The sequence below is a fragment of the Bubalus bubalis genome, chromosome 3 (assembly GCF_019923935.1).
Source record: "Bubalus bubalis isolate 160015118507 breed Murrah chromosome 3, NDDB_SH_1, whole genome shotgun sequence".
Taxonomy (NCBI): domain Eukaryota; kingdom Metazoa; phylum Chordata; class Mammalia; order Artiodactyla; family Bovidae; genus Bubalus; species Bubalus bubalis.
In genome coordinates this window covers 35,935,632-35,959,598 of record NC_059159.1, presented here as the reverse complement: position 1 = coordinate 35,959,598, position 23,967 = coordinate 35,935,632, and the positions used below count along the sequence as shown (strand labels likewise).

At 52.7% G+C, this 23,967-nt stretch overlaps 2 protein-coding genes across 2 annotated transcripts; both read left to right on the top strand.

The window, feature by feature from the left end:
* The first annotated feature begins 351 nt into the window (after nucleotides 1–351).
* On the top strand, nucleotides 352–3,692 carry SLC35G6 (solute carrier family 35 member G6). The gene is made up of 2 exons (XM_025280676.3): nucleotides 352–491; nucleotides 978–3,692. The coding sequence occupies exons 1-2, from the start codon at nucleotides 489–491 to the stop codon at nucleotides 1,989–1,991; spliced, it is 1,017 nt and encodes a 338-aa protein (XP_025136461.1). The 5' UTR covers nucleotides 352–488; the 3' UTR covers nucleotides 1,992–3,692.
* On the top strand, nucleotides 3,398–23,967 carry POLR2A (RNA polymerase II subunit A). Its single transcript, XM_025280674.3, has 30 exons — nucleotides 3,398–3,874; nucleotides 10,635–10,767; nucleotides 10,910–11,046; nucleotides 11,151–11,324; nucleotides 11,488–11,769; nucleotides 12,075–12,236; nucleotides 12,345–12,565; nucleotides 12,733–12,865; nucleotides 13,337–13,461; nucleotides 13,555–13,765; nucleotides 14,578–14,787; nucleotides 14,881–15,049; nucleotides 15,240–15,334; nucleotides 15,482–15,685; nucleotides 15,820–16,042; nucleotides 16,460–16,643; nucleotides 17,020–17,191; nucleotides 17,286–17,391; nucleotides 17,477–17,682; nucleotides 18,781–19,005; nucleotides 19,146–19,392; nucleotides 19,685–19,785; nucleotides 20,600–20,704; nucleotides 20,794–20,976; nucleotides 21,209–21,412; nucleotides 21,565–21,751; nucleotides 21,861–21,974; nucleotides 22,131–22,280; nucleotides 22,383–23,541; nucleotides 23,849–23,967. Exons 1-29 carry the CDS (start codon nucleotides 3,782–3,784, stop codon nucleotides 23,537–23,539), a joined length of 5,913 nt encoding a protein of 1,970 aa, XP_025136459.1. The 5' UTR covers nucleotides 3,398–3,781; the 3' UTR covers nucleotides 23,540–23,541; nucleotides 23,849–23,967.

The window sequence follows — 23,967 nt, the reverse complement described above, 5'->3', positions numbered from 1 at the left end:
ATGTACTCTGTGTAAATGCAGGGGCCTTGGTGTGGACCTTCTGGGGACAGCACCAACAACCCCAGGTGGAAGCACACAGAGAAGAAACACATTCCTGAAACTCCAGAGGGACAGTCCCGAAGACTCCTCCCTGCTGTTCAAAAATTCCAAACTCAGGAGACAGGAGCTGGCCCTCAGAGGTGCTGTCCATAAAAGCTTTCTGAAACAGGGCAAGACAAATTAACTAAAAACCAAAGACGTCTCATCACAGACATGGTTGAAAAGAGGAAAAAAGGAACCAGATAGACTTTAGAGTCACAGAGAAATAAAGCAGAATTGGAAACAAAAAAATTGGCCCACTCCCACCTGAGGGAGGTTCTAGGGAAGAACCTCCACCCCCACCTCAGGAAGGTTCCAGGGAAGAACCCCTCCAACCAGGTCACAATGGCTGGAGCTCTGAAGGGCCCAGGGTCTCTGAGTCAGGAGGAGAGGAGGAAGTCCAAGGAAAGATGGTGAGTGTTGGGGGGCAGGGGAACAGAGCCCCCCTTCCCTGTAGCTCCTGGCTGCTTCCTTTCCCCTCTTTCCCTGAGACTGCCCAGCTTTCCTAGACGCCCTCAAGTGAAATACATCACGGTGTTCCTAGATGTCCCTGGAACCCGTGACATCACACAGACAAACAGCACCTGAGGCTGCCTCCCCTTCCTCAAACCGACAGAGCATCCCTGGGTCCTCTTTTTCTCCAACCAGGAACAACTTACCCCGAGAAACACGATGCTCCAGGACTGCTCACTCCCTGCTTCCTGCTTTAGCGACTCAAGGCCCACACTGTACCACCTCATCTATCTTTTAGGCCCTGACTAGTTCCCAAGAGTTCCTCAGCAAGACAGCCTACCCCTCTACTGTCCCACAGGGTCCCAGAGCTCAGCCTGGCATGTGCCCTGCCCCATGTCCCCTGGGCTATGGCTGCCCTAATGCCCGAGCTCCTTTCTCCCTAACAGGCTGGCAGTCACCCCTACTTCAACCTGCCTGACTTCACGCAGCCATCACCGCCCTCCACTCCGCCCAGTCTCTCATCGCACCAGCGCTGCTGGCCCTCCGATGCCACCAAGGGCCTGCTCGTGGCCCTGCTGGGTGGGGGCCTACCTGCTGGCTTCGTGGGCCCCTTCTCCCGTATGGCTTACCAGGCTTCCCACTTTCCCTCGCTGGAGCTGCTCATCTGTCGATGCCTCTTCCACCTCCCCATTGCCCTGCTACTTAAACTTCGTGGTGACCCCCTCTTAGGACCTCCCGATGTCCGGGGCCGGGCCTGCCTTCACGCCCTGCTCAACGTCCTCAGCATCGGATGTGCCTACAGTGCAGTTCAGGTGGTGCCTGCCGGCAACGCTGCCACTGTCCGCAAAGGTTCTTCCACTGTCTGCTCTGCTCTCCTCGCCCTCTGCCTCGAGAGCCAGCGTCTCAGCGGCTATGACTGGTGTGGCTTGTTGGGCAGCACTCTGGGACTCATCATCATTGTGGGACCTGGACTAGGGACCCTGCAGGAGGGGACCACAGGCCTCTACACTGCCCTAGGCTATGTGCTTGCTTTCCTAGGTGGCCTGGCACTGTCACTGGGGCTCCTGGTATATCGCTCCCTGGACTTTCCCTCCTGCCTACCCACAGTGGCCTTCCTGTTTGGTTTGGTGGGGCTGGTGGGCTCTGTGCCAGGCCTCTTTATGCTGCAGACCCCCGTGCTGCCCAAGGATCCTCTGAGTTGGAGCTGTGTGGGGGCAGTGGGGATCCTTGCCCTCGTCTCCTTTGTGTGTGTGAGTTATGCGGTCACTAAGGCCCACCCCGCCCTGGTGTGTGCCGTCCTGCACTCTGAGGTGGTGGTGGCCTTGATGCTGCAGTACTATGTGCTCTATGAGACCGTGGCACCTTCTGACATCATGGGGGCAGGGGTCGTTCTGGGCAGCATTGCCATTATCACTGCCCAGAACCTCAGCTGTGAGAGGGAAGGGCAGGTGGAGGAGTGAGATCCAACTTGAGAGCCTGGGGGTGGGGGGGGGCTGGGTAAATAGAAGGAAAAACTGGAATACAAACATGGGAGAAAAAGTGACTAGGAAAGAACTGGTGTGGGAGAGGGATACCCCTTCGAGTCAAGGATGACTTGGGGACTTGGTGGAGAGGGACTGCTGAGATGTCTTGGAATAAGCCTGCAGACCAACATATTTGTAGTCTAGGCTGGGGCTTGAAGGGAGGTCTGAGGAGCAGGTCCAAGGAAGGGGCTGAGGCAGGCAGGCCATGAACCACGGAGAGGATTTTTCCCTGGGCAGCAGAGAGAAGAGCTTTGGGGCTGGAGTGCTTGGGGCTTTCAGGCAAACGGATCAAGCAGCTGCGCTGGGGGAAGGGACTGTGCTTTTCTTTCCCTGGGCGATGGTTTCCCTTCCTCGTGGTTATGCCTCCCCACCTTGGGGTGGTGACGTGATACTGACATCAAACAAGGATCACTCTGAATGTGGCTGTGCAGTTGGTGTCATCTCTGCTTTGGAAGGACAGTGGAAGTCCCCCCTTTTCCCCGGCTTGGAGAATCCCCTGGGATCCCCGCACCCTCCGCCCCATCTTATTTTTGAAATATTCTAGAAGGGGGAGGATTTCCTAATGTTCAGATGCCTTGACCCCTAGTCCCTCAGGACTTCTGTGTCCCGCCCAATGGTTAATCTGCTTTTCTTGGATTGTCGCGATCCCGTGATCTCTCCCGGACGGCGGTGGCCAACGTCCTTCCGGAGCAAGCCCCTGAGCTGAGGCCTCTGAGCGGCTCAGGTAGGGGATCCAGAACTCCATACAGCGCCCCACTAGAGGCCAGGAGATGCCCACCCGTCCCAGGAGGCCGCTCGACAGCTATCGGCTACTTCCGGACCAGCAATCGGCCACGCCATCTTGATCTGTTCTTGCATATTCAGAGCGATTACTGCATATTCATGACCAAGAATGGCCCCCGCACTCCCCTACTCCGGGAAGCCACTTGGGAGGATCCGACGGGCCCCGCCTCCTTCATTACCGATTCTCAGAACAGACCATTTTCCAGCGTGGGGGGTTATATTAATAAGAAACTTTAGCTAAAGATGAAACCACAAGCCAAACTAGAATAAAACTGGCCTATATTTATCCGCGAATCTGTAAACCTTAAACCTCGGTGCTGGAGGGAGTAACGAAGGGAGGCGGTGGGGTAAAAAAGTTCCCTTCCCCATCGTCATTTCAAAAGGTAACCCAGCCAGGGAGCTGAGAAGCGACGAAAACGACTCGAGCTCGCGCCCCGTGCACGCCGGCGCAGGCGGCCCCGTAGCGCAAAGGAGGGCGGGAAAGGAAGGGGCGGGGGAAGCTGGGGCGAATCTATAAAAGGCGTCATTCGGCCAGTTCTCTCCTCAGAAGCGCCGAGAGCGCGGCCGGGACGGTTGGAGAAGAAGGCGGCTCCCGGAAGGGGGAGAGACAAACTGCCGTAACCTCTGCCGTTCAGGAGCCCGGTTACTTATTTATTCGTTTCCCTTTTTCTTCTTCTTCCCCTGAAACCTTTTCCTTTCCCTTCCTCTTTTTTTTCTTTTTGGGAGACGGAAAAAATCTCCGGAAAGGCGGAGGAGAGCTCCTTTCACCCCTTTTCGTTTCCCCGCCTCCTTCCCTCCCCCACCTTTCCCTCCTCCGGCTTTTTCCTCCCAACTCGGGGAGGTCCTTCCCGGCGGCCGCCCGGACGGGGTCTGAGCGCCTAGGTGGAGGCGGCGCAGGCTTTTTGTACTGAGGTTTGCGCCTGCGCAGCGCGCCTGCCTCCGCGATGCACGGGGGTGGCCCCCCCTCCGGGGACAGCGCATGCCCGCTGCGCACCATCAAGAGAGTGCAGTTCGGAGTCCTCAGTCCGGATGAACTGGTAAGCGGCTCTGCCCTCCCACTGCTCCTCCCTCCCGCGTCGCGGGCGGGGCTTGACGATAGCCGTGGAAACTTGGCACTTCTTTCCAAGGGGACCGGATGGGTTAGTGGCGCCAAGGCAGTGCTGGGTCCAGCCTCGGCTAGCCAGAGTTAAATTTTCCTAGGGGGTCAGCAAGTTTAGTGCTGTGTCCGAGCTGGGGGCCTGGCAACAGGAGGGGCTGGAGGGTGAGCAGGAGGGAGAGAAGGGGAGTGATTGGCTCCACACCGCAGTCACCAACGTTAAATGAGATGACACGAATGCTAAGAGGTCTTTACAAGTTTGGATGAGAAGTCGAGCCCCCAATTTTTTTCCCTCCCCCTGCTACAAATATTAACTGAGTACCTGCTACGCAATAGGCAGAACAGACACTGGGGATATAGAACTGAGAAAGACGAGGACCCTATCTTCTAGAATCTAGAGCACTTTCTTTGAGAAGGGGCAGGGAAGACAGACAATAAACACGAATAAACGAACAGGATAATTCTGTTAAGGGCAAGTGCCTTGAATAAAGTGAAACGGTGTTATGCGATGGATAGTGAATGAGGTGAGGCTTCTTTAGATGGGGTGGTGTCAGGGTCTGGAAAGGCCTGAGATGACATTACCCGAATATGGAGAAGCAGCCAGTCTCCTAGGCCATAGGTCCCCGGACAAGAGCTTTTCAGGCAGAAGAAAGAGTAAGTGCAAAGGGCCTGAGGGAGGGTGTGCCCTGGAAGCTGAAGAGTGACCAGGGTGGCTGGGGTTTAATGGTGAGGAGAGTATTTTTAAACCATTACTGGAGACGCATGAGGTGGGGCAGGCCAGGTGGGATATTGTAAATCATGGTAAGGAATCCGGATTTCATTTTGTTTTCAATGGGAAGCTATTGGAGAAGCAGGAGAGGGATATCAAATTTACATTTAAAAAACAATGACTTGTTTGATTGTTCTATGAAGAACTGACTGGGGAGGACTAAGAGTGGAAGCAGGAGGGACCAGGGAGGAGGGAGGGCTATGGGCGAATCAGACTCCTTTGTGGAATGAACTGGAGGAAGCCAGCGAGCTGGAAAGAAAGGAATTGAATAGCTCTGTGATGGAGACAATTTTGCTAGAGGCAGGGGCTATACGAAAGTTGTGCCAGGAATTAAAATGTCCTGAACTCATACCACACAGAATAAATTCCAGATGGAGTGAGGTTGACGTCTAAAAAGCAAAACTATAAAGCACTCAAAAAGTATAGACAGCTTTTGGAGGATGATACCAGGGGAAAATCCTTAGAAGGAATGAGTGAATTATGGGTAAATTTTATTGAGTGCCTGTTATGTGATAGGCACCCAGCTAAGCATTTTATCTACAAAGAAGAGCAAGGCAAACTTAAAAATAAGAGCCACTTCTGTTTGTCAGCGACACCATGAACAGCTGAAAAACAGATTGGGAAACCGTATTTGCAACGTGAGGGACAAGGTTAGGTTCCTTAATGTATAAGGAACACTTAGAACTCAGGAAGGCACAAATCTAGATAAGAGGGTCAAAGATAGGAATAGGCAGTGCGTAGAAGTACTACAAATGGCCAATAGAAATATTCAACTTACTAATAGAAATATGCAAATTAAACACAAACTTTTTTTTTCTTACCTGATTTTTCCCTGTTGACAAAAGCACTGGGAAGTAGGCATGCTTACACAATTTTTGGTAGGGACAGATGGGTGTATAACCTTCTTGGAGGACAGTCTTGACAGTATGGATTGTTTAATATGCATATTATTTGGCCCAGGGCTGCACTTCTAAACATTTATCCTTAAATAAAAGACTATTAATGTCTCTCCTCAGGTATGCCCCTGCCCCAGTCTTGCCTGGTTCAGCAAGCAGGGAGGGCTCCACAGTGCCTCCAGTGGCTCCCGTCCTAAACCCAAAAGCCATCTTTTTGACTCTTCCCTTTCTCCCAGCCTCTGCTCAGTCTGCCCGCCAGTCTGTTGGTTCTGCCTTTCCAAATGTGGTGGAATCCAGTCATTCATGACTGGCTCAGCCACCATGGTGCACCCCACCATCGTCTTTCCCACGGGGTGCCACGGTAGTCCCCGACCCTAGTTGTTTGTGTTAGAGTTTGCAGAGCAGCTAGAGACATCTTTTAATCGTATCTCTCCCCTGCATGGAATTCTCTTCAAAGGATCCAGACTCCTTACTCTGTTCTGTGAGGTCCTGTGCTTTCTGACCCCTGCTGACCTCTCCATCACATTCCCAATCTCCTTTTTGCTCTTTAACTTCCCTGACCTGCTGGTTGATCCAGAACTAGGAGCTCATTCCTGCCTCAGGGATTTTATTATTCACTGTTCCTGCTGCTTAGAAGAACATTGCTCAGACCTCAGCAGGTCTGTTCCTTTATGTCAGTATGTGTTCTACTCAGATGTCGTATCCTTAGCCGCTGATCCCCAACCACCCTATTTAAGTAGCATCTTTTTGCATTCTCTAACCCCGTCTTGACTTTATTCTACTTCATAGCTGCTCAGTACTTGAAAGGATTAGTTTTTTTGTTTCTTACTTCCTGAATAGAATGTAAATTTCATGTACGACTTTGTTATTCACCTCTCTTCCTCCAGCCTCTCAAATAGTGCCTGGCACATAATAGGCATGTAGTAAAAGTTACTCGAATAAATGGGTGCACGAATAGTTGGACATGTACATAAAAATACACATAGAAGGATTTTTACTGCAACATTATTTCTAAATGATACTGTTTGAAATTATAAGTCACGTGTTTACTAAAAGGAATTCTATTTAATAATACAGGCTTTATTAGAATAAGACTTTCTTAATAGGTTAAGTCCCCTAACTCCCTATTCGAAAACTCCTGAGGAACCGCAGCACCCACAGGGATCCAGTGAGAGATTTTTAAATTTTAGGAGAAGCAGAGCTCATCTGCCTGATGCCTTGGGAACCACTGGATTGGGCAGCTTTCTTTTCAGCATTAGATGGCGCCAGATCCCTTTCGATGACGTCATATCTTTGTGAAGCTGGGGTTTTAGCTGTTGCTAAATACTGGGCAAGAATCAGTGTGGAACCAGAGATAAGAGTGGTGTCTGATTCTAAGATTTGAGAAGCATGGTGCGCAACAGGTGTCATAAGTAATTGTGGTTATTCTGGATAAGGAAAAATGTTATTTTATAAGTAAAAATGTTATTTTTATTTTAATACATTAGAATTTGTCTCAGTTTTTGTGTATTGTTTTTTCAAAGGGCTGTTAAGTTGCTCTCATGTAAATCGTTACTAGGTTGTTTGGATCCGGGTATTTAACAAGTGGATCTCTCTTGGCTGTGAGAGGTAGTGAGGCAGTAAGGGCATTGTGAACCGCTAAAGTTTAGGAATCTGGAAAAAGGAAAAGGTTCCTCAACAGTATGCAGAATGAGGCTCCGTTTATGGAAGAATGGGAATATATTTGTATTTTTTGAAAAGCATGGAAGGCTGTTCACAAAATTTCACAGGAGGCATCATCTCTGGTGTGTAGGCTTTACCGAGACTGATTTTGGTCTGCAAGGCTTACTGGCTTACCATTTATATCATACTTCGTCTTAGAGGGAATAACAAAGTTCCACCTAGGCCTGGAGAAGCCTCTTGGGGCACAGATAGTATTAAAGGTAAATATTTTCCAGACGTCTTGACAGTAGTGTATGTGTTGAAATAGACAGGGCTCTTAGGTTGACTGTAAGACACAGCAGTCTTTGCTGTTTGAGGAAGGTTTTGGCTGTTGCCAAGTGAGGGGAAGGAAGCAAGGAGGGTTGCTGCTGAGGCTTTATGCAAAGCTTGTACAGAGTCCAGGGAAGTGGGCTCCTGATTACATTTGAAGGCGTTGCCCCCATTCATTAAAAGCAGTTGTCCACCGTGGAAAGCATAAGTCAATTTGTTGATACTCCAACTTATTCCAGGAAGAATTTAAAACAGTAATAGACTCTTTTAGGTGGAGTGTGGGCTACAAAGGGTGAATCAGAAGGTTATCCTGGTCCTCAGATTATTTATAACTCAGTGAGGGGTTTCCTATACATGCAGCAGGTGTTCACTGAGCCCCTACCCTGTGCTGGTTACTTTACCAAACAAATGAAACGTGATCCTTGCCCTCAAGGATTACAGTCCAGTGGGAGAGACAGATGTGTAAACAAGTAATTAACGTTGGGCTGAGAACTTTGCTGGGGTGTAGATAAGGCTAGGAAGAGTTGAGAATGCTCTCTAAAGAGGTGACATTTGAACTGGGCCTTGAGCATAAGTTTGCTGGAAAGGAGAGCATGTGAAGAAAAGGAATTTTGAGAACTCTATTGTAGTTGGAGCAGAAGTGTTGAGCCCTTAGAAGTCAAACCTTTACCATATGGGCAGTGCGAACCGATAGATGAAGGATTGGGGGCTGAAGTATTTTGTGTGTAATCCAAAGTATAACTTAGGTAGAGGGGTTAGTCCAGAACATTCCAGGACAGCCCCTGGCCCACTCTCAATGCCTGGAGGCAGAGGGAGTCTTTAGAAGGTAGCTGGCTTGGTGAGCATGGACTTGGAGCAGGGGGACGTGAAAAGCCTTGAGTGTGATTTCCTTTGGGCTTGTCTCTAGTGACCTCTGGGAAGCCAGATTTAGGCCTGCTCCTGCTTCGTTGTGTTTGATTCAAGGCAAGCAAACACTTCTGTTGTGTTTCTCACCGGACACGATGCAGCTGATGGGGTCTGGCTTCGTGAATTTAGTCAGCACAGGACCTGTCTCCTTGAGATTTCATCAGGTCATCTGGATGAACATTGTGGATGTTCAGAACCTCTTAGCCCTATATCTGTAGAGCACTACCCAGCAGTGGCTAATCAGATTTCATTATGAGAGGAACATTGGTTTGAATATAAGGGAACAACCTTTCTCTTTTCAAGTTCTTTGAGGGCACTTCCCTGCAGTGGAGGGTCCTAAGCAGTTTAGATCAGTTTCACATGATCCAGGATAATAGAGGAATGCTACCTGCCCGAGAGATGCTTAGAATCTATGAGGAAGACAAACCCCAGTAGATAAACTTCATTGTGTTATGAGATGTGCAGTGATGGAAGGGTGTGGAAGCATGGGAGGGGCACCAGTCTGCCTGGGGAGACTGTGTAAAGGCTTTCTGGAAGAAGTAGTGCCTGAGCTGAGTCTTTTATTTTTTTAATTATTACTTTTTGGTCTTTGTTGGCGTGCACGGGCTTAGTTGCCCGGCAGGATGTGGGATCTTAGTTTCCCAACCAGGGATCGAACCCGTGATCCCTGCACTGGAAGGTGAATTCTTAACCACTGGACTACCAGGGAAGTCCCTGTATCATATTTTAGATTCCACATATACGTGATATCATATGGTATTTGTCTTTCTGTGTTTGACTTCACTTGATATGATTATCTTTGGGTCCATTCAGGTTACTGTAAATGGCATTATTTCATTTTTCATAACTTAGTAATATTCCATTATATATATGTATCACATCATCTTTAGTCATTCATCTGTTGATGAGCATTTAGGTTGTCTTGGCTGTGGTGAATCGTGCTCTGGGTGACCTTGAGTTTAATTGTTTCCGCTGCAGTACCGTAGGATGATGAGCATATGTTTGGAATCAGAGAGAGCTGGATTTGACTTCTGCTGGCTCCTTGAGATTGAGGCCTTGGGCAGTCACTTTATATAGCCTCAGGTTTCTCATGTCAAAGAGATGGGAATTTACTTACAGCAGGTTAGTGGTTAGGGTTAGACAAACAAGGTATATTAGGTGTGTTTAGTGCCTGGCATGAAGTTGACACTCAAACTAGAAGCTTTTATTAAATTCTTTTGAGTTCTTCTCTGGAAGTTTAGTGGACCAAAGCTTAACTAATTTTAAAGTTTCTGGTTTTCAGTGTGTGAAAAGTTGCCATGGGTTTCCTTGAACAGCTCAGAGCAGAAGTCTCTTCTCAAGTTGTATCTATTTCTGAGCTCTGCCTTCTCTCCCTTTCCTCCACTGAATTGGTCCCATTGAGTCCTGGCTGTACCTTCCCCAGGATTCTCACCAAGGGCCAAAACCCTCAAGCCATCTCCTGAGGCTCCAGGGTTCATCCTGAACATTTTCTGTGCTCCAGACAATTTTCACCAACCCTTTGCTCTAGCGCCGCCTTCTTCTGTCTTATCCTAAAATGTCTGAACGTAGAAGGGATTCAGGCTGGCCCAAGCCCTTGAGAAAGAGGAGGTGACAAGGATATAGGCAAAGAGTGCCTAACTTTAGAAGGTGAGGTTAGAGTTGACAAGGCATGTCTTGGGGCAGCACACCTGGGCTGTCAAGGTGTGGTGGCCATACGGGGAAGTTCCTGCCCAGGGACCCCAATTCTGGCCTTGGTTTCAGCTTTGGGAAACAAACAAGACATTGATTTTTTCCCTTTTCTTCCCCCCTCCTTGAAACAGCTTTATTTCTTTTGTGGTTAAATTCTATGGATGACAGTGGCCTAGAATTCAACCCAGAGGAATGAATAGTGTGTGTGGAGCCCAGAGCTGCCCACACACTGGTCTGCATGCCCTGTCTCACTCAGAAGGTGATTGGAATGAGCTTCTGACTTGTGGTATTTGACTTTGGCATTTTCAGAATCAAATATCACACACACTGACCTCCCACTCCTCTCACTCCAAGCTAAACCTGCTTAGTTCTTTTGTAAGTAGTTTGGGGTCCTTTGAGACCTCAGTATAGAGCTCCCCAGCCATGAAGTCTGAGGGATTCAGTTCAGTATTGGCCTTTCTTTTCCACAGAAGCGAATGTCTGTGACAGAAGGCGGCATCAAATACCCAGAGACGACCGAGGGAGGCCGCCCCAAGCTTGGGGGGCTGATGGATCCGAGGCAGGGGGTGATTGAGAGGACGGGCCGCTGCCAAACCTGTGCGGGTGAGCGGAGGGGGGCTGGCATGGACCCTGGAGGGAGGGAGAGGCTTGACCTCATAGAGAACTGGGGTTGAGGGTGGAAGCACAGAGATCTGTTCTCTGAGGTGAGTGCTGGAAGGAACATGTCGCGTGTGTTTTCCCACAGGAAACATGACAGAGTGTCCCGGCCACTTTGGCCACATTGAGCTGGCCAAGCCTGTGTTCCACGTTGGTTTCCTGGTCAAGACCATGAAAGTTTTACGCTGTGTCTGCTTCTTCTGCTCCAAGTTGCTTGTGGACTCTGTGAGTGGGAGACAGGCTCTGGCCTGGGGGAGGGGTTGCTGCGGGGTGGTGGGAAGGCAGGGGAGCATCCCCAACTGACCCCACTCGGTCTGCTCTGTTCCCAGAACAACCCGAAGATCAAGGATATTTTGGCTAAGTCCAAGGGGCAGCCCAAGAAGCGGCTCACACACGTCTATGACCTCTGCAAGGGCAAAAACATCTGCGAGGGCGGGGAGGAGATGGACAACAAGTTTGGTGTGGAGCAGCCTGAGGGCGATGAAGATTTGACCAAAGAAAAGGTAGCTGGGGCTGCCCAGACTGTTGGGAGCAGGTGAGGGGCAGGGTAGTCTTGGGAAAAAGGGAAGAAGGCAGCAGAAGCGGCAGGACCTGAAGGTCACAGAAGAGTGAGGGGCTGGCCAACCTACCCTCTGGGCTCTGATGGCCTCTCTGTCCCGTTGGTAGGGCCACGGTGGCTGCGGACGGTACCAGCCCCGGATCCGGCGCTCTGGCCTGGAGCTATACGCCGAATGGAAGCATGTCAATGAGGACTCTCAAGAGAAGAAGATCCTGTTGAGCCCCGAGCGGGTGCATGAGATCTTCAAGCGCATCTCCGACGAGGAGTGCTTTGTCCTGGGCATGGAGCCGCGCTACGCCCGGCCTGAGTGGATGATCGTCACTGTGCTACCTGTGCCCCCGCTCTCCGTGCGGCCTGCCGTTGTGATGCAGGGCTCTGCCCGCAACCAGGTCGGCAGCTGTGGGACCCCACTTCATAGCTAGGCTGGGTATCTGGGCAAAGGTGTGTGTTGGGGGTGGGGTGGGGAAGGTGTGCGGGGTGCCAGACAGATCGTCCTAGCCTGAAGAAACCTGCTATTTGCTGGCCGTATGACCTTTAGTGAGGCCCTTAAGGAGGTTAAAGCCCATCAAGGTGCTTCTGGATCTGTGAGCCCAGAGCTGCCACCCAGGGTGGTGGTAGGGGGCAGGGGTGAGAGACGCTGTATGCTGGCACGTGCAGGGTGGCTAGACAGTGACAGTGCTGACTTCTGCCTTAGGACGACCTGACCCACAAACTGGCCGACATTGTCAAGATCAACAATCAGCTTCGGCGCAATGAGCAGAACGGTGCAGCTGCCCATGTCATTGCTGAGGACGTGAAGCTCCTCCAGTTCCACGTGGCCACCATGGTGGACAATGAGCTGCCTGGCTTGCCTCGTGTGAGTCAGCAGGGTCCCCGCACCTGGAGCCTGGGAGAAAGGGGAGGGGGCCAGGATGGGGGCCAGTGCTGACTGCTGGGGTGCCCCCTGCCCTTTGTCTCCTCACAGGCCATGCAGAAGTCTGGGCGTCCCCTCAAGTCCCTGAAGCAGCGATTGAAGGGGAAGGAAGGCCGTGTGCGTGGGAACCTGATGGGCAAGCGGGTGGACTTCTCAGCCCGCACTGTCATCACCCCCGACCCCAACCTCTCCATTGACCAGGTCGGCGTGCCACGCTCTATTGCCGCCAACATGACCTTTGCGGAGATCGTCACCCCCTTCAACATTGACAGGTGTGCTCAGTTCAGAAGCCCTGCCTGGAGGTGCCAGGAAGACAGCGGTGCTCTCCCAGCTTCTAGAGAGCTTTGAAGTTGAGACATTCAAGTGCCACTTGTGGCCTTGGGGGAGGAGTGACGACAGGGCTTTTTGGAGAGTGATTATTCATTCCACCTCTCTCTAGACTTCAGGAACTAGTGCGCAGGGGGAACAGCCAGTACCCGGGAGCCAAGTACATCATCCGGGACAACGGTGATCGGATTGACCTGCGTTTCCACCCCAAGCCCAGTGACCTTCACTTGCAGACTGGCTACAAGGCATGTAACAGGCTGGGGGTCCGGCTGGAATGGGCCAGCTGAGGCTATCCTGTTATTAGAATCTGTGTCTTTTTAAAAGACACCTGCTGTCCTAGGCAAGCTTGTAGCTGCCAGCTGCTGACATTGGCAGTGAGGGTGGGGGGTCACAAAAACCCACGGGTAGCATGAGGGACACATGGCAGGAAAGGGAGATTAGCCGGGGTGGGGGGTGCCTGGAGCAGAAGGTTTCATTGTCAGAGTACCTTGAGGTTTTCTCCCCCAGCGGACTTCCCTGAGGTTTGGGTATCATGTCTTCGTTTTCTCTGATAACCTGGAATCTAGCCTAGGACCTGGCCCGAAGCAGGCGGTTAATAAGCATTTTAAATGAAATGACATCACAGCATCGCCTGTCTCCAGAACCTCAGGTCCACTATGACTTCACTCTTAGCACCCCTCCTTGACTGAGGTTTCTCCCGCCTCTCACCTCCCCAGGTGGAACGGCACATGTGTGATGGGGACATTGTTATCTTCAACCGGCAGCCAACTTTGCACAAAATGTCCATGATGGGTCATCGGGTTCGCATCCTGCCCTGGTCCACTTTTCGCTTGAATCTTAGGTCCGTCCGCCTGCTGAGTGAGGTGGTGGGTCTGGGCTGCTCCCTGGGTTTCACTGGAGCATCTCCCCGACTCACCCTCCTCTTTCACTGTAGCGTGACAACTCCATACAATGCTGACTTCGACGGGGATGAGATGAACTTGCACCTGCCACAGTCCCTGGAGACACGGGCTGAGATCCAGGAGCTGGCCATGGTGCCACGCATGATTGTCACCCCCCAGAGCAATCGTCCAGTCATGGGCATTGTGCAGGACACATTGACTGCAGTGCGCAAATTCACCAAGAGGGATGTCTTCCTGGAGCGGGTGTGTGCTCTGGGACAGGTGGAGGTGGGGAGAACCTGACCTGGGTGGGCAGGGCCCAGCACAGCAATGACGGGGGAAGGGCAGTGACCTGCTGATTCTCTTTACATTGTCCTGTATGTGTGGAGAAGGCAGTGGCACCCCTCTCCAGTACTCTTGCCTGGAAAATCCCATGGATGGAGGAGCTTGGTAGGCTGCAGTCCATGGGGTCACTAAGAGTCGGACACAACTGAGCGACTGCACTTTCACTTTTCACTTTCATGCATTGGAGAAGGAAATGGCACCCCACTCCAGTGTTCTTGCCTGGAGAATCCCAGGGACGGGGGAGCCTGGTGGGCTGCCGTCTATGGGGTCGCACAGTTGGACAAGACTGAAGCGACTTAGCAGCAGCAGCAGCAGACCTGTTTGTGAGACAATGGAAGGGAACGGGCTTAGCAAAGATCAAGGCCAAAAACAGTGCATGGCCTTAGCTCCATGTTAAATTCCTTAAAATGTCATGTAATTTCAGATATCCTCTGGAAAGTAAAGGCAAAGAGAGAAATAAGACTTTGTTGAAATTCAATTTGTTTTTCCTTTGTCTTTATTTTCTAATTATTAAAAGTAGTTTGTAGTTGCTGTTTAAAGAAAAAATGACTCCGAAATTTTAAACTATCATAGTAAATTTTTTCAGTGAAAGTTTGGCAGAGACTTCCTTTGCCATTTTTTTGCCTCCAAAATCTGGCTTTCCCCCTTGGGCAGGGAGGCCTCCCTTGACATTCACAAGCGTGGATGCCTGCAGTTTTGACTTCCTGTCTCTCTCATTCTCTTCCTCCCAGGGGGAAGTGATGAACCTCCTGATGTTCCTGTCCACGTGGGACGGGAAGGTCCCACAGCCAGCCATCCTGAAGCCCCGGCCCCTGTGGACGGGGAAGCAGATCTTCTCCCTCATCATACCCGGCCACATCAACTGTATCCGCACCCATAGCACCCACCCCGATGATGAGGACAGCGGCCCTTACAAGCACATCTCCCCTGGGGACACTAAGGTGGGGCCTGACTTCCTGAAGTAAGGGTCTGAAGGGGCAGGGCTTCAGACCCGGGAGCACCAGCAGGGGCCGTGAACGGTGCGCTCTCTGTAGGTGGTGGTGGAGAATGGTGAGCTGATCATGGGCATCCTGTGTAAGAAGTCTTTGGGCACGTCAGCCGGCTCCCTGGTCCACATCTCTTACCTTGAGATGGGTCACGACATCACTCGCCTCTTCTACTCCAACATTCAGACTGTCATCAACAACTGGCTCCTCATTGAGGGTAAGTCTAGGGCTCCACCAAGTTCTGTCTACAAATCCTGTCCCTCTCACTGCTGACTGCTCTTCTCCCCTCCCCTTCTCTTTCCTTCTTGGGTTTGGTTCCCTCCATCTATATGCTCTTGGCTGTGAATCCGTCTCATGTTTCTTGGGAGCCCAAAGAAGGTGTTGCTGATGCTCCTTCTCATTTCCAGGTCATACCATTGGCATTGGGGACTCCATCGCTGATTCTAAGACTTACCAAGACATTCAGAACACGATTAAGAAGGCCAAGCAGGATGTAATAGAGGTGAGAGCGGAGGCTGGGCAGACACTGAACCAGGGGCTCCTAGTAGCTTTGAACTGAGGAGGAGTGAAGGGGACATGGGGCTGGGAGGGACATGGACCAGTAGAGGTCAATGTCCCCCTGAGAGTTGCACCTCCTTCTTTGCACCAGGTCATTGAGAAGGCACATAACAACGAGCTGGAGCCCACGCCAGGGAACACCCTGCGGCAGACGTTTGAGAACCAGGTGAACCGCATTCTCAACGATGCCCGAGACAAGACCGGCTCCTCCGCCCAGAAATCACTGTCTGAATACAACAACTTTAAGTCTATGGTCGTGTCTGGGGCCAAAGGTTCCAAGATCAACATCTCCCAGGTGGGGAGCCTTTTTTTTTTTTTTACCAGCAGAGGGTCCCTTGGATGTGGGAGGAGAAATGGAGGGGTGTGCTGCTGGGGGATGCACCGAGAAAACCGAGGGAGGGGATGCAGCCCAGCTTTTCTGTTCCCCAGGTCATTGCTGTCGTCGGGCAGCAGAATGTGGAGGGCAAGCGGATCCCATTTGGATTCAAGCACCGGACCCTGCCTCACTTCATCAAAGATGACTATGGGCCTGAGAGCCGAGGCTTTGTGGAGAACTCCTACCTGGCCGGCCTCACGCCCACTGAGTTCTTCTTCCATGCCATGGGGGGCCGTGAGGGGCTGATCGACACAGCTGTCAAGACTGCTGAAACTGGTGAGGCCCCAGCCACCAGCCAGTCCCAGGGAGGAGCCCAGGCAGAGAAGCCTTGGGGGTTTGAGTAAAGTTCTCAGGCTGAAGTCTTCAGTTTCCAGGGAAGTAATTTTGGCCTCTCTGGAAATAGCAGAGACTAAAGGTCGAGTTAGGCAGACCTGGCTGCGCTGTGGCATGCCATGTCATGGGGATGGAGCCTGAGGCTCTCTGCTCCTGACAAGTCACGTGGGGATGGTTCCTCGGAGTTTCTACTGGGCCCTGGTTGCATCTGGTGGTGGGCATGGCTTTCCCTGGGAGGCCTTGGGGCTGAGGGGCCACCAGCTGGCTCCCCTGAGGACCAGAGTGGCCAGCAGCACTCTTCCTAAGGTAGAGTGGCTCCTGTTCTTGCTCTGGGCCCCTCAGTTGATTCTCTGCTCCCAGGATACATCCAGCGGCGGCTGATAAAGTCCATGGAGTCGGTGATGGTGAAGTACGACGCCACCGTGCGCAACTCCATCAATCAGGTGGTGCAGCTGCGCTATGGCGAGGATGGCCTGGCAGGCGAGAGTGTCGAGTTCCAGAATCTGGCCACCCTCAAGCCTTCCAACAAGGCTTTCGAGAAGAAGTGAGGAGGCTGGCGGGTGGTTCTTGCCCCTGGGGCTCGGGCCAGGGTTGTAGGAGTCCCTGTTGCCCCACCCACCCCCCCCCAAGGTGAAATCACATTGACCATATCTTGCAGTGAACCTTAACCTTATCATGCTCCTTCCCCACCTCTGTGGCAGCAGCCACATGATGGAAGAAGGTGGGCAGAGAGCTGAGACTTTGGGGCCTGGCGTTGGTGCAGAGCAAGCCCAGAGGGCAGGCAAAAGCTCAGGGCTGCTAGACAGCCTTGGCTCTGGATCTTGTTTCCCTCCCAAGATCTTCACAGCCCGACGCGTAGAAGGAGCCACACCCTCTTCTGGCTGGGATCTGCACCTTGACTCTACCCCTGCCACCTGCAGGTTCCGCTTTGATTACACCAATGAGAGGGCCCTGCGGCGCACCCTGCAGGAAGACCTGGTGAAGGATGTGCTGAGCAACGCACACATTCAGAATGAGCTAGAACGAGAATTTGAGCGGATGCGTGAGGACCGGGAGGTGCTCAGAGTCATCTTCCCAACTGGCGACAGCAAGGTGCGTGTGGGCACGAAGGGCTGGGCTGGAGAGGGGCTGGCCCTGCACAGCTGGCCCTGACTTGGGGTCCTGCCTCCCTGCGTTCCTGCCCTAGGTTGTCCTCCCCTGCAACCTGCTGCGCATGATCTGGAACGCTCAGAAGATCTTCCACATCAACCCTCGCCTTCCCTCTGACCTGCACCCCATCAAGGTGGTAGAGGGTGAGTAGCTGCCGCGGAGCCATGAGGCCAGGCTCTGCTGGCAAGTCCCGGTCTACAAGCTCTTTATCTGTTGCTTGGCCCCCAGGAGTCAAGGAGTTGAGCAAGAAGCTGGTGATTGTGAATGGGGACGACCCCCTGAGCCGGCAGGCCCAGGAGAATGCCACCTTGCTCTTTAACATCCACCTGCGGTCCACGCTGTGTTCCCGCCGCATGGCCGAGGAATTCCGGCTCAGTGGAGAGGCTTTCGACTGGCTTCTTGGAGAGATCGAGTCCAAGTTCAACCAAGCCATTGTGAGTCCTGTACTCCTCACCCCAGCCTCGATTCTTTCTTTTGACCTGTTGACTTCTCTGGGCTCTGAGAACCTCCCAGCTCTGCCCACAGCTGCCTGATAGAGTTCTCCTTCATTGAGACACTGTTGTGAACCAGGTCCTGTGTTGGGGGCTTTATTCCTGTATTCCTCAGGAGTCTTAAGATGACCCTCATAGAGGAGGGGTTGTTAGTGTTAGTTGCATGTTGCAGAGATAGCTGCTGAGTCTTGAAGTGGTAAATGCATAAAAGATGCTCAACATGATCAGTCATCAGGGAAATGCAACTCAGAACCACAGTGAGATTCCACTTCATGTCTGCAGGATGACTAAAAGAAAAAGTAAATAAGTGTTGGTGAGGGTGGTGGAGAAATTGGAGCTCTCGTACACTGCTGGAGGGGGTGTTGCAACTGCTTTGGAAAACAGTCTGGCAGTTTCTCTCGAGTTTAAACATAGAGTTACCATCTGACCCAGCAATTTCATTCCTAGGGACAAACCCAAGAAGCATGTGTCCACAAAAACCTGCTGCAGGTGTTCACAGCAGTTTATTCATAACAGCCAAGCAATGGAAACAACCTAAATGTGCATCCATTGATGGAGGATAAACAAGACAAGAGCATATTATTTTGTGATAAAGTAATGAGCTGTCAAGCCGTAAAAAGTCTGTGATCAACCTTAAATGATAGTATTACTAAGCAAAAAAGCCTGTTTGAAAAGGCTACATACTGTATGATTTCAATTAAAAGATTATCATTTATGGTATGTGATTAAAAGACTGTTATCAAGTGAATATTTACCTCACAATTAGCATGCAGTGCTTCTCGAAATGAAGGTTTTAGATGGCATAGTCCCTTTTCCTGGGTGTGCAGCCCATCAGGCACTGAATGGCGTGTGTAAATTGAAATGCTGTCTGAGGAATGGGATGATCAAAGAGACTCTGATGTTTAAGTCTCTCCCAGTTGCAAATGCTTCTGTCCAGCCCTGACAGCACCTCACTCTTGTTCACTGGGGGTGGTGGGGTGGGGGTAAGCAGGCAGATTTTCTCTTGTGAGAGCAGCTCTTTTTTCTCCCTATCATCCCCAGGCCCATCCAGGGGAAATGGTGGGAGCTCTGGCTGCACAGTCCCTCGGAGAACCTGCCACCCAGATGACCTTGAACACCTTTCACTATGCTGGTGTGTCCGCCAAGAATGTGACTCTGGGTGTGCCCCGACTTAAGGAGCTCATCAACATTTCCAAGAAGCCAAAGACCCCTTCACTTACTGTCTTCCTACTGGGCCAGTCTGCTCGAGATGCGGAGAGAGCCAAGGTGGGACTTGGGTAATGGGTTTCTGGGTGGGAGGAGGAGGGGACCCCTTCCTTTCAATGAGGGTTTGGAATTCCCTCTCCAAAGGGGTTTGAAGAGGCCTTCAGAGCCACCTGAATGTCAAGAATCCCTCTTTTCTCCAGGATATTCTGTGCCGCTTGGAACACACAACACTGAGGAAGGTGACCGCCAACACGGCCATCTACTATGACCCCAACCCCCAGAGCACCGTGGTGGCCGAGGATCAGGAGTGGGTGAATGTCTATTATGAGATGCCTGACTTTGATGTGGCCCGAATCTCCCCCTGGCTTTTGCGGGTGGAGCTGGACCGGAAGCACATGACTGACCGGAAGCTGACCATGGAGCAGATTGCCGAAAAGATCAATGCTGGTGAGGCCAGGAATTCTGCCTGGGCTCCCCTCGCTCCCCATCCTGTCCCTGCACGCTCATCCCAGACATGCTGCCTAAACCCACCAACTTCCAGGCACTGGTTCTACTTCCCCAGGGCACCTCTTTTCCAGGTCCCTTCTGCGCTGCAGGTTCTTCTCATTCTCTCCCCACCCTCTTTCTAGAAGGGTTCTATGAGGAGGCAGAAGCCAAAGGAGAGCCCCCTGGGGAGAACAGCGGCACCGCGAATGGACGTAGCGTTGCAGCTGCCGTCTTCCTCACTCATTCTCCTCAGGTTTCGGTGATGACTTGAATTGCATCTTTAACGATGATAACGCAGAGAAGCTGGTGCTCCGGATCCGCATCATGAACAGTGATGAAAATAAGATGCAAGAGGTAAAGGGGACCCAGGCAGAAATTGTGTGTCAGACACAGGAAACCATTAAATCTGGTTCCTGACCATGGAAATTAAAATGAAGGCAGCATTGAGTGCCAGTCACACCATCTGAAGCGGAGATGGAGGGTGGCTAACAATGATTTTCAAAAGTTCTAGCAGCAAAAAATCTATCAAATGTGAACTAGTGCCACATGGATAAACAGCTGGTGTTGATGTGGGGGTGTCCCCGTGGCCCGGTCACCTGGTTCTCTCCTCCCCGAGGGCAGGGCAGACAGTAGGAACGGCTACATCCTTGGGAAGGTGGGGTTACAGTCCTATAACGAGACCCAGGAAAATGCTTGACCAGTGACTTCATTCCTGGGCATGGCTCCTAAAAGATTGTTCGGCAGATGTGGATGCCTGGTGCTTTTAATAATAAAAGCTCAGAGCTTCGTATGAACTAGTGGAGAGTAGTAACATGTGGATGCGTCTTGAGCGAGGACAATACACCTCTGTTCCATAGGGTGACACGTCAAGGCATTGGTGGGTGGGTGGTGGGTGTGCGACAAGGACCAGGACGAGAGTGGAGGCACCATGTGCTTGGTTCCAGCCCTGGGAGTGCCCAGAGGGTGGGAATGGTGTCAGGCTAGTGGGGTGTGGCTGTCTTTTCTGAGGTTTCTTTAAATACCATGGTAAAAACACGTTAGAAAGTAACTTTATTGGAAGGAAGAAGGTAGGTCTGGGCCAGGCCCGGCTCTGTAGCTCAGGCTGTGGTCTGGGGTGAGGCCGGGGGGGCTGGAGGATTCTCAGAGGTCTGACTTGATTCTGCTGCAGGAGGAAGAGGTGGTGGACAAGATGGATGACGATGTCTTCCTTCGCTGCATCGAGTCCAACATGCTGACGGACATGACCCTGCAGGGCATAGAGCAGATCAGCAAGGTCAGCCGGCCATGCCCACTGCGCGTCCAGCCCTGCACCCTCCTCCCCCCACCACCCGCCCAGCCTGAGCTTGCTCTGCCCCTTGCCAGGTGTACATGCACTTGCCGCAGACTGACAACAAGAAGAAGATCATCATCACAGAGGACGGAGAGTTCAAGGCCCTGCAGGAGTGGATCCTAGAGACGGACGGCGTGAGCCTGATGCGCGTGCTGAGTGAGAAGGATGTGGACCCTGTGCGCACCACATCCAACGACATCGTGGAGATCTTCACGGTGAGCCCCTGCGAGCCGGTACCCTGCAGTCTTCTGGACCCCCTGGGTCTCGGGCAGTGGTTGTGGTCCATGCTCTCCCTTCAGGGCATTTCTCTGATCTGGTTGTTTCATGCCTGAATCCACTGTTGTATTTGGGCTTCATGGATTCCTGACTGTGGATCTGGGTGCTGGTAGCAGTGGGAGGAGAGCAGAGTTAATGGGTCTTGAGCCTTCCCCTGCATCTGCACGCCAGGTGCTGGGCATTGAGGCCGTACGGAAGGCCCTGGAGCGGGAGCTGTACCACGTCATCTCCTTCGATGGCTCCTACGTCAATTACCGGCACTTGGCTCTCCTATGTGACACCATGACCTGTCGTGGCCACTTGATGGCCATCACTCGACACGGAGTCAACCGCCAGGACACTGGACCTCTCATGAAGTGCTCCTTTGAGGAAACGGTATGAGAGACGTTCTGAGTAGGTGGGGAGGAGGGCTGGCTGTGGGAGGAGGGCCTCCTCAGCTGAGTGATGGGCCTTGGTGCAGTTCCTCCTCTGTTGGGTGGGACTTCGGGGGTGGGGTGTGACAGCGTTCCTCCTCTTCCGAGGTTTAGGTGGACGTGCTCATGGAAGCAGCTGCGCACGGAGAGAGTGACCCCATGAAGGGGGTATCTGAGAACATCATGCTGGGCCAGCTGGCTCCGGCTGGCACCGGCTGTTTTGACCTCCTGCTTGATGCAGAGAAGTGCAAGTATGGCATGGAGATCCCCACCAATATCCCCGGCCTGGGGGCTGCCGGACGTGAGTATGAGGGTCTGCGAGGTGGAGGTGGGAGCAGGGAGGCCTTGGGTGGGAGGGCAGCCAGGCCCCGGATGTTCTTCTTCACGAGTCACCATGTGCCTCTCTGCAGCCACCGGCATGTTCTTCGGCTCGGCCCCCAGTCCCATGGGCGGAATTTCTCCAGCCATGACACCCTGGAACCAGGGTGCAACCCCAGCCTACGGCGCCTGGTCCCCCAGTGTTGGTGAGTGGCTGCCTGGGAAGACAGCCCTCTGGGTGGTTCTGAGGGTGGGTGGCCTGGCTCGTGAGGGGTTCCCATGTCAGGGTGCTGGGGGCCCTGGAGCCCTGGGAAGGTGTGGGGCTCCAGCTCTGGTTTTAGCAAACGTCTGTCTCTTTGCAGGGAGCGGGATGACCCCGGGAGCAGCAGGCTTCTCTCCCAGTGCTGCCTCAGATGCCAGCGGGTTCAGCCCTGGCTACTCCCCGGCCTGGTCTCCCACACCAGGCTCCCCGGGCTCCCCAGGCCCCTCAAGCCCATATATCCCCTCACCAGGTGAGTGGTCCTTGTCTGTCAAGGCCAAGTTCATTTTTTCCTTGGTCTTGCTTTCTGGATGAATCTCTCAAAACTTAACACCTCTCTGCTTCTCATCCACAGGGGGTGCCATGTCTCCCAGCTACTCCCCCACATCGCCTGCCTATGAGCCCCGCTCCCCTGGAGGCTACACACCCCAGAGTCCCTCTTACTCCCCCACTTCCCCCTCCTACTCCCCTACTTCTCCGTCCTACTCTCCAACCAGCCCCAACTACAGCCCCACGTCACCCAGCTACTCCCCGACCTCTCCCAGCTACTCACCCACTTCTCCCAGCTATTCACCCACGTCTCCCAGCTACTCTCCCACTTCCCCAAGCTACTCTCCCACATCACCTAGCTACTCACCCACATCACCCAGCTACTCGCCCACCTCACCCAGCTACTCGCCCACCTCGCCCAGCTACTCGCCCACCTCGCCCAGCTACTCGCCCACCTCGCCCAGCTACTCGCCCACTTCGCCCAGCTACTCACCGACATCTCCAAGCTATTCACCGACATCACCAAGCTACTCTCCAACTTCTCCAAGTTACTCACCCACCAGTCCTAACTATTCTCCAACCAGTCCCAATTACACCCCAACATCACCCAGCTATAGCCCAACGTCACCGAGCTACTCACCTACTAGTCCCAACTACACACCAACAAGCCCCAACTACAGCCCAACATCTCCAAGCTACTCTCCGACTTCACCCAGCTACTCCCCAACCTCGCCAAGCTACTCTCCTTCAAGCCCACGATACACACCACAGTCTCCCACCTACACCCCCAGCTCGCCCAGCTACAGCCCCAGCTCGCCCAGCTACAGCCCGACTTCACCAAAGTACACCCCAACCAGTCCTTCCTATAGCCCCAGCTCACCAGAGTACACCCCCACCTCCCCCAAGTACTCACCTACCAGCCCCAAATATTCCCCCACCTCCCCCAAGTACTCACCTACCAGCCCTACCTACTCCCCCACCACCCCAAAATACTCACCCACATCGCCTACTTACTCACCAACCTCTCCTGTCTACACCCCAACCTCCCCCAAGTATTCACCCACTAGCCCCACCTACTCCCCCACCTCCCCCAAGTACTCACCCACCAGCCCCACCTACTCCCCCACGTCCCCCAAAGGCTCTACTTACTCGCCCACCTCCCCCGGCTACTCGCCCACCAGCCCCACCTATAGCCTCACCAGTCCAGCCATCAGCCCGGATGACAGTGATGACGAGAACTGAGGGTGAGCTGTGCGCAGCGGCACCTGGCGAGGTGGAGGGCGGCCCTGAGGTACCCTGCCGCTCCGCTCCCCTGTGGGGTACAGCCCCAGTCTGGCTCCCTTGTACATAGCTCCTTGTGACCGTCCCCTGTTGAGGTTCCAGACCCATTTCTGCTGGGGATTTTGTTTTGTTCTCTACTTGCGCTATCTCAGAACCCACTCACCCTCTGTGGTGGTCTCCTTCCTGCCCCACTACCCCAGGCCTGTCCCCAAATCAGACATCCTTCTCGCTGTGGCTTGAATGGGGATAAAGGGTATTTTCACTTCTTAGGGGTAGGTCCAGCTCTGGATCGTCACATCTGATCCTCGGGAAGAACAAAGCGAAAGCTGCCTTTTGTCTGTTATTTTATTTTTTGAACTTTAAATAAAGTTTACTAGTTTTGACCAAAA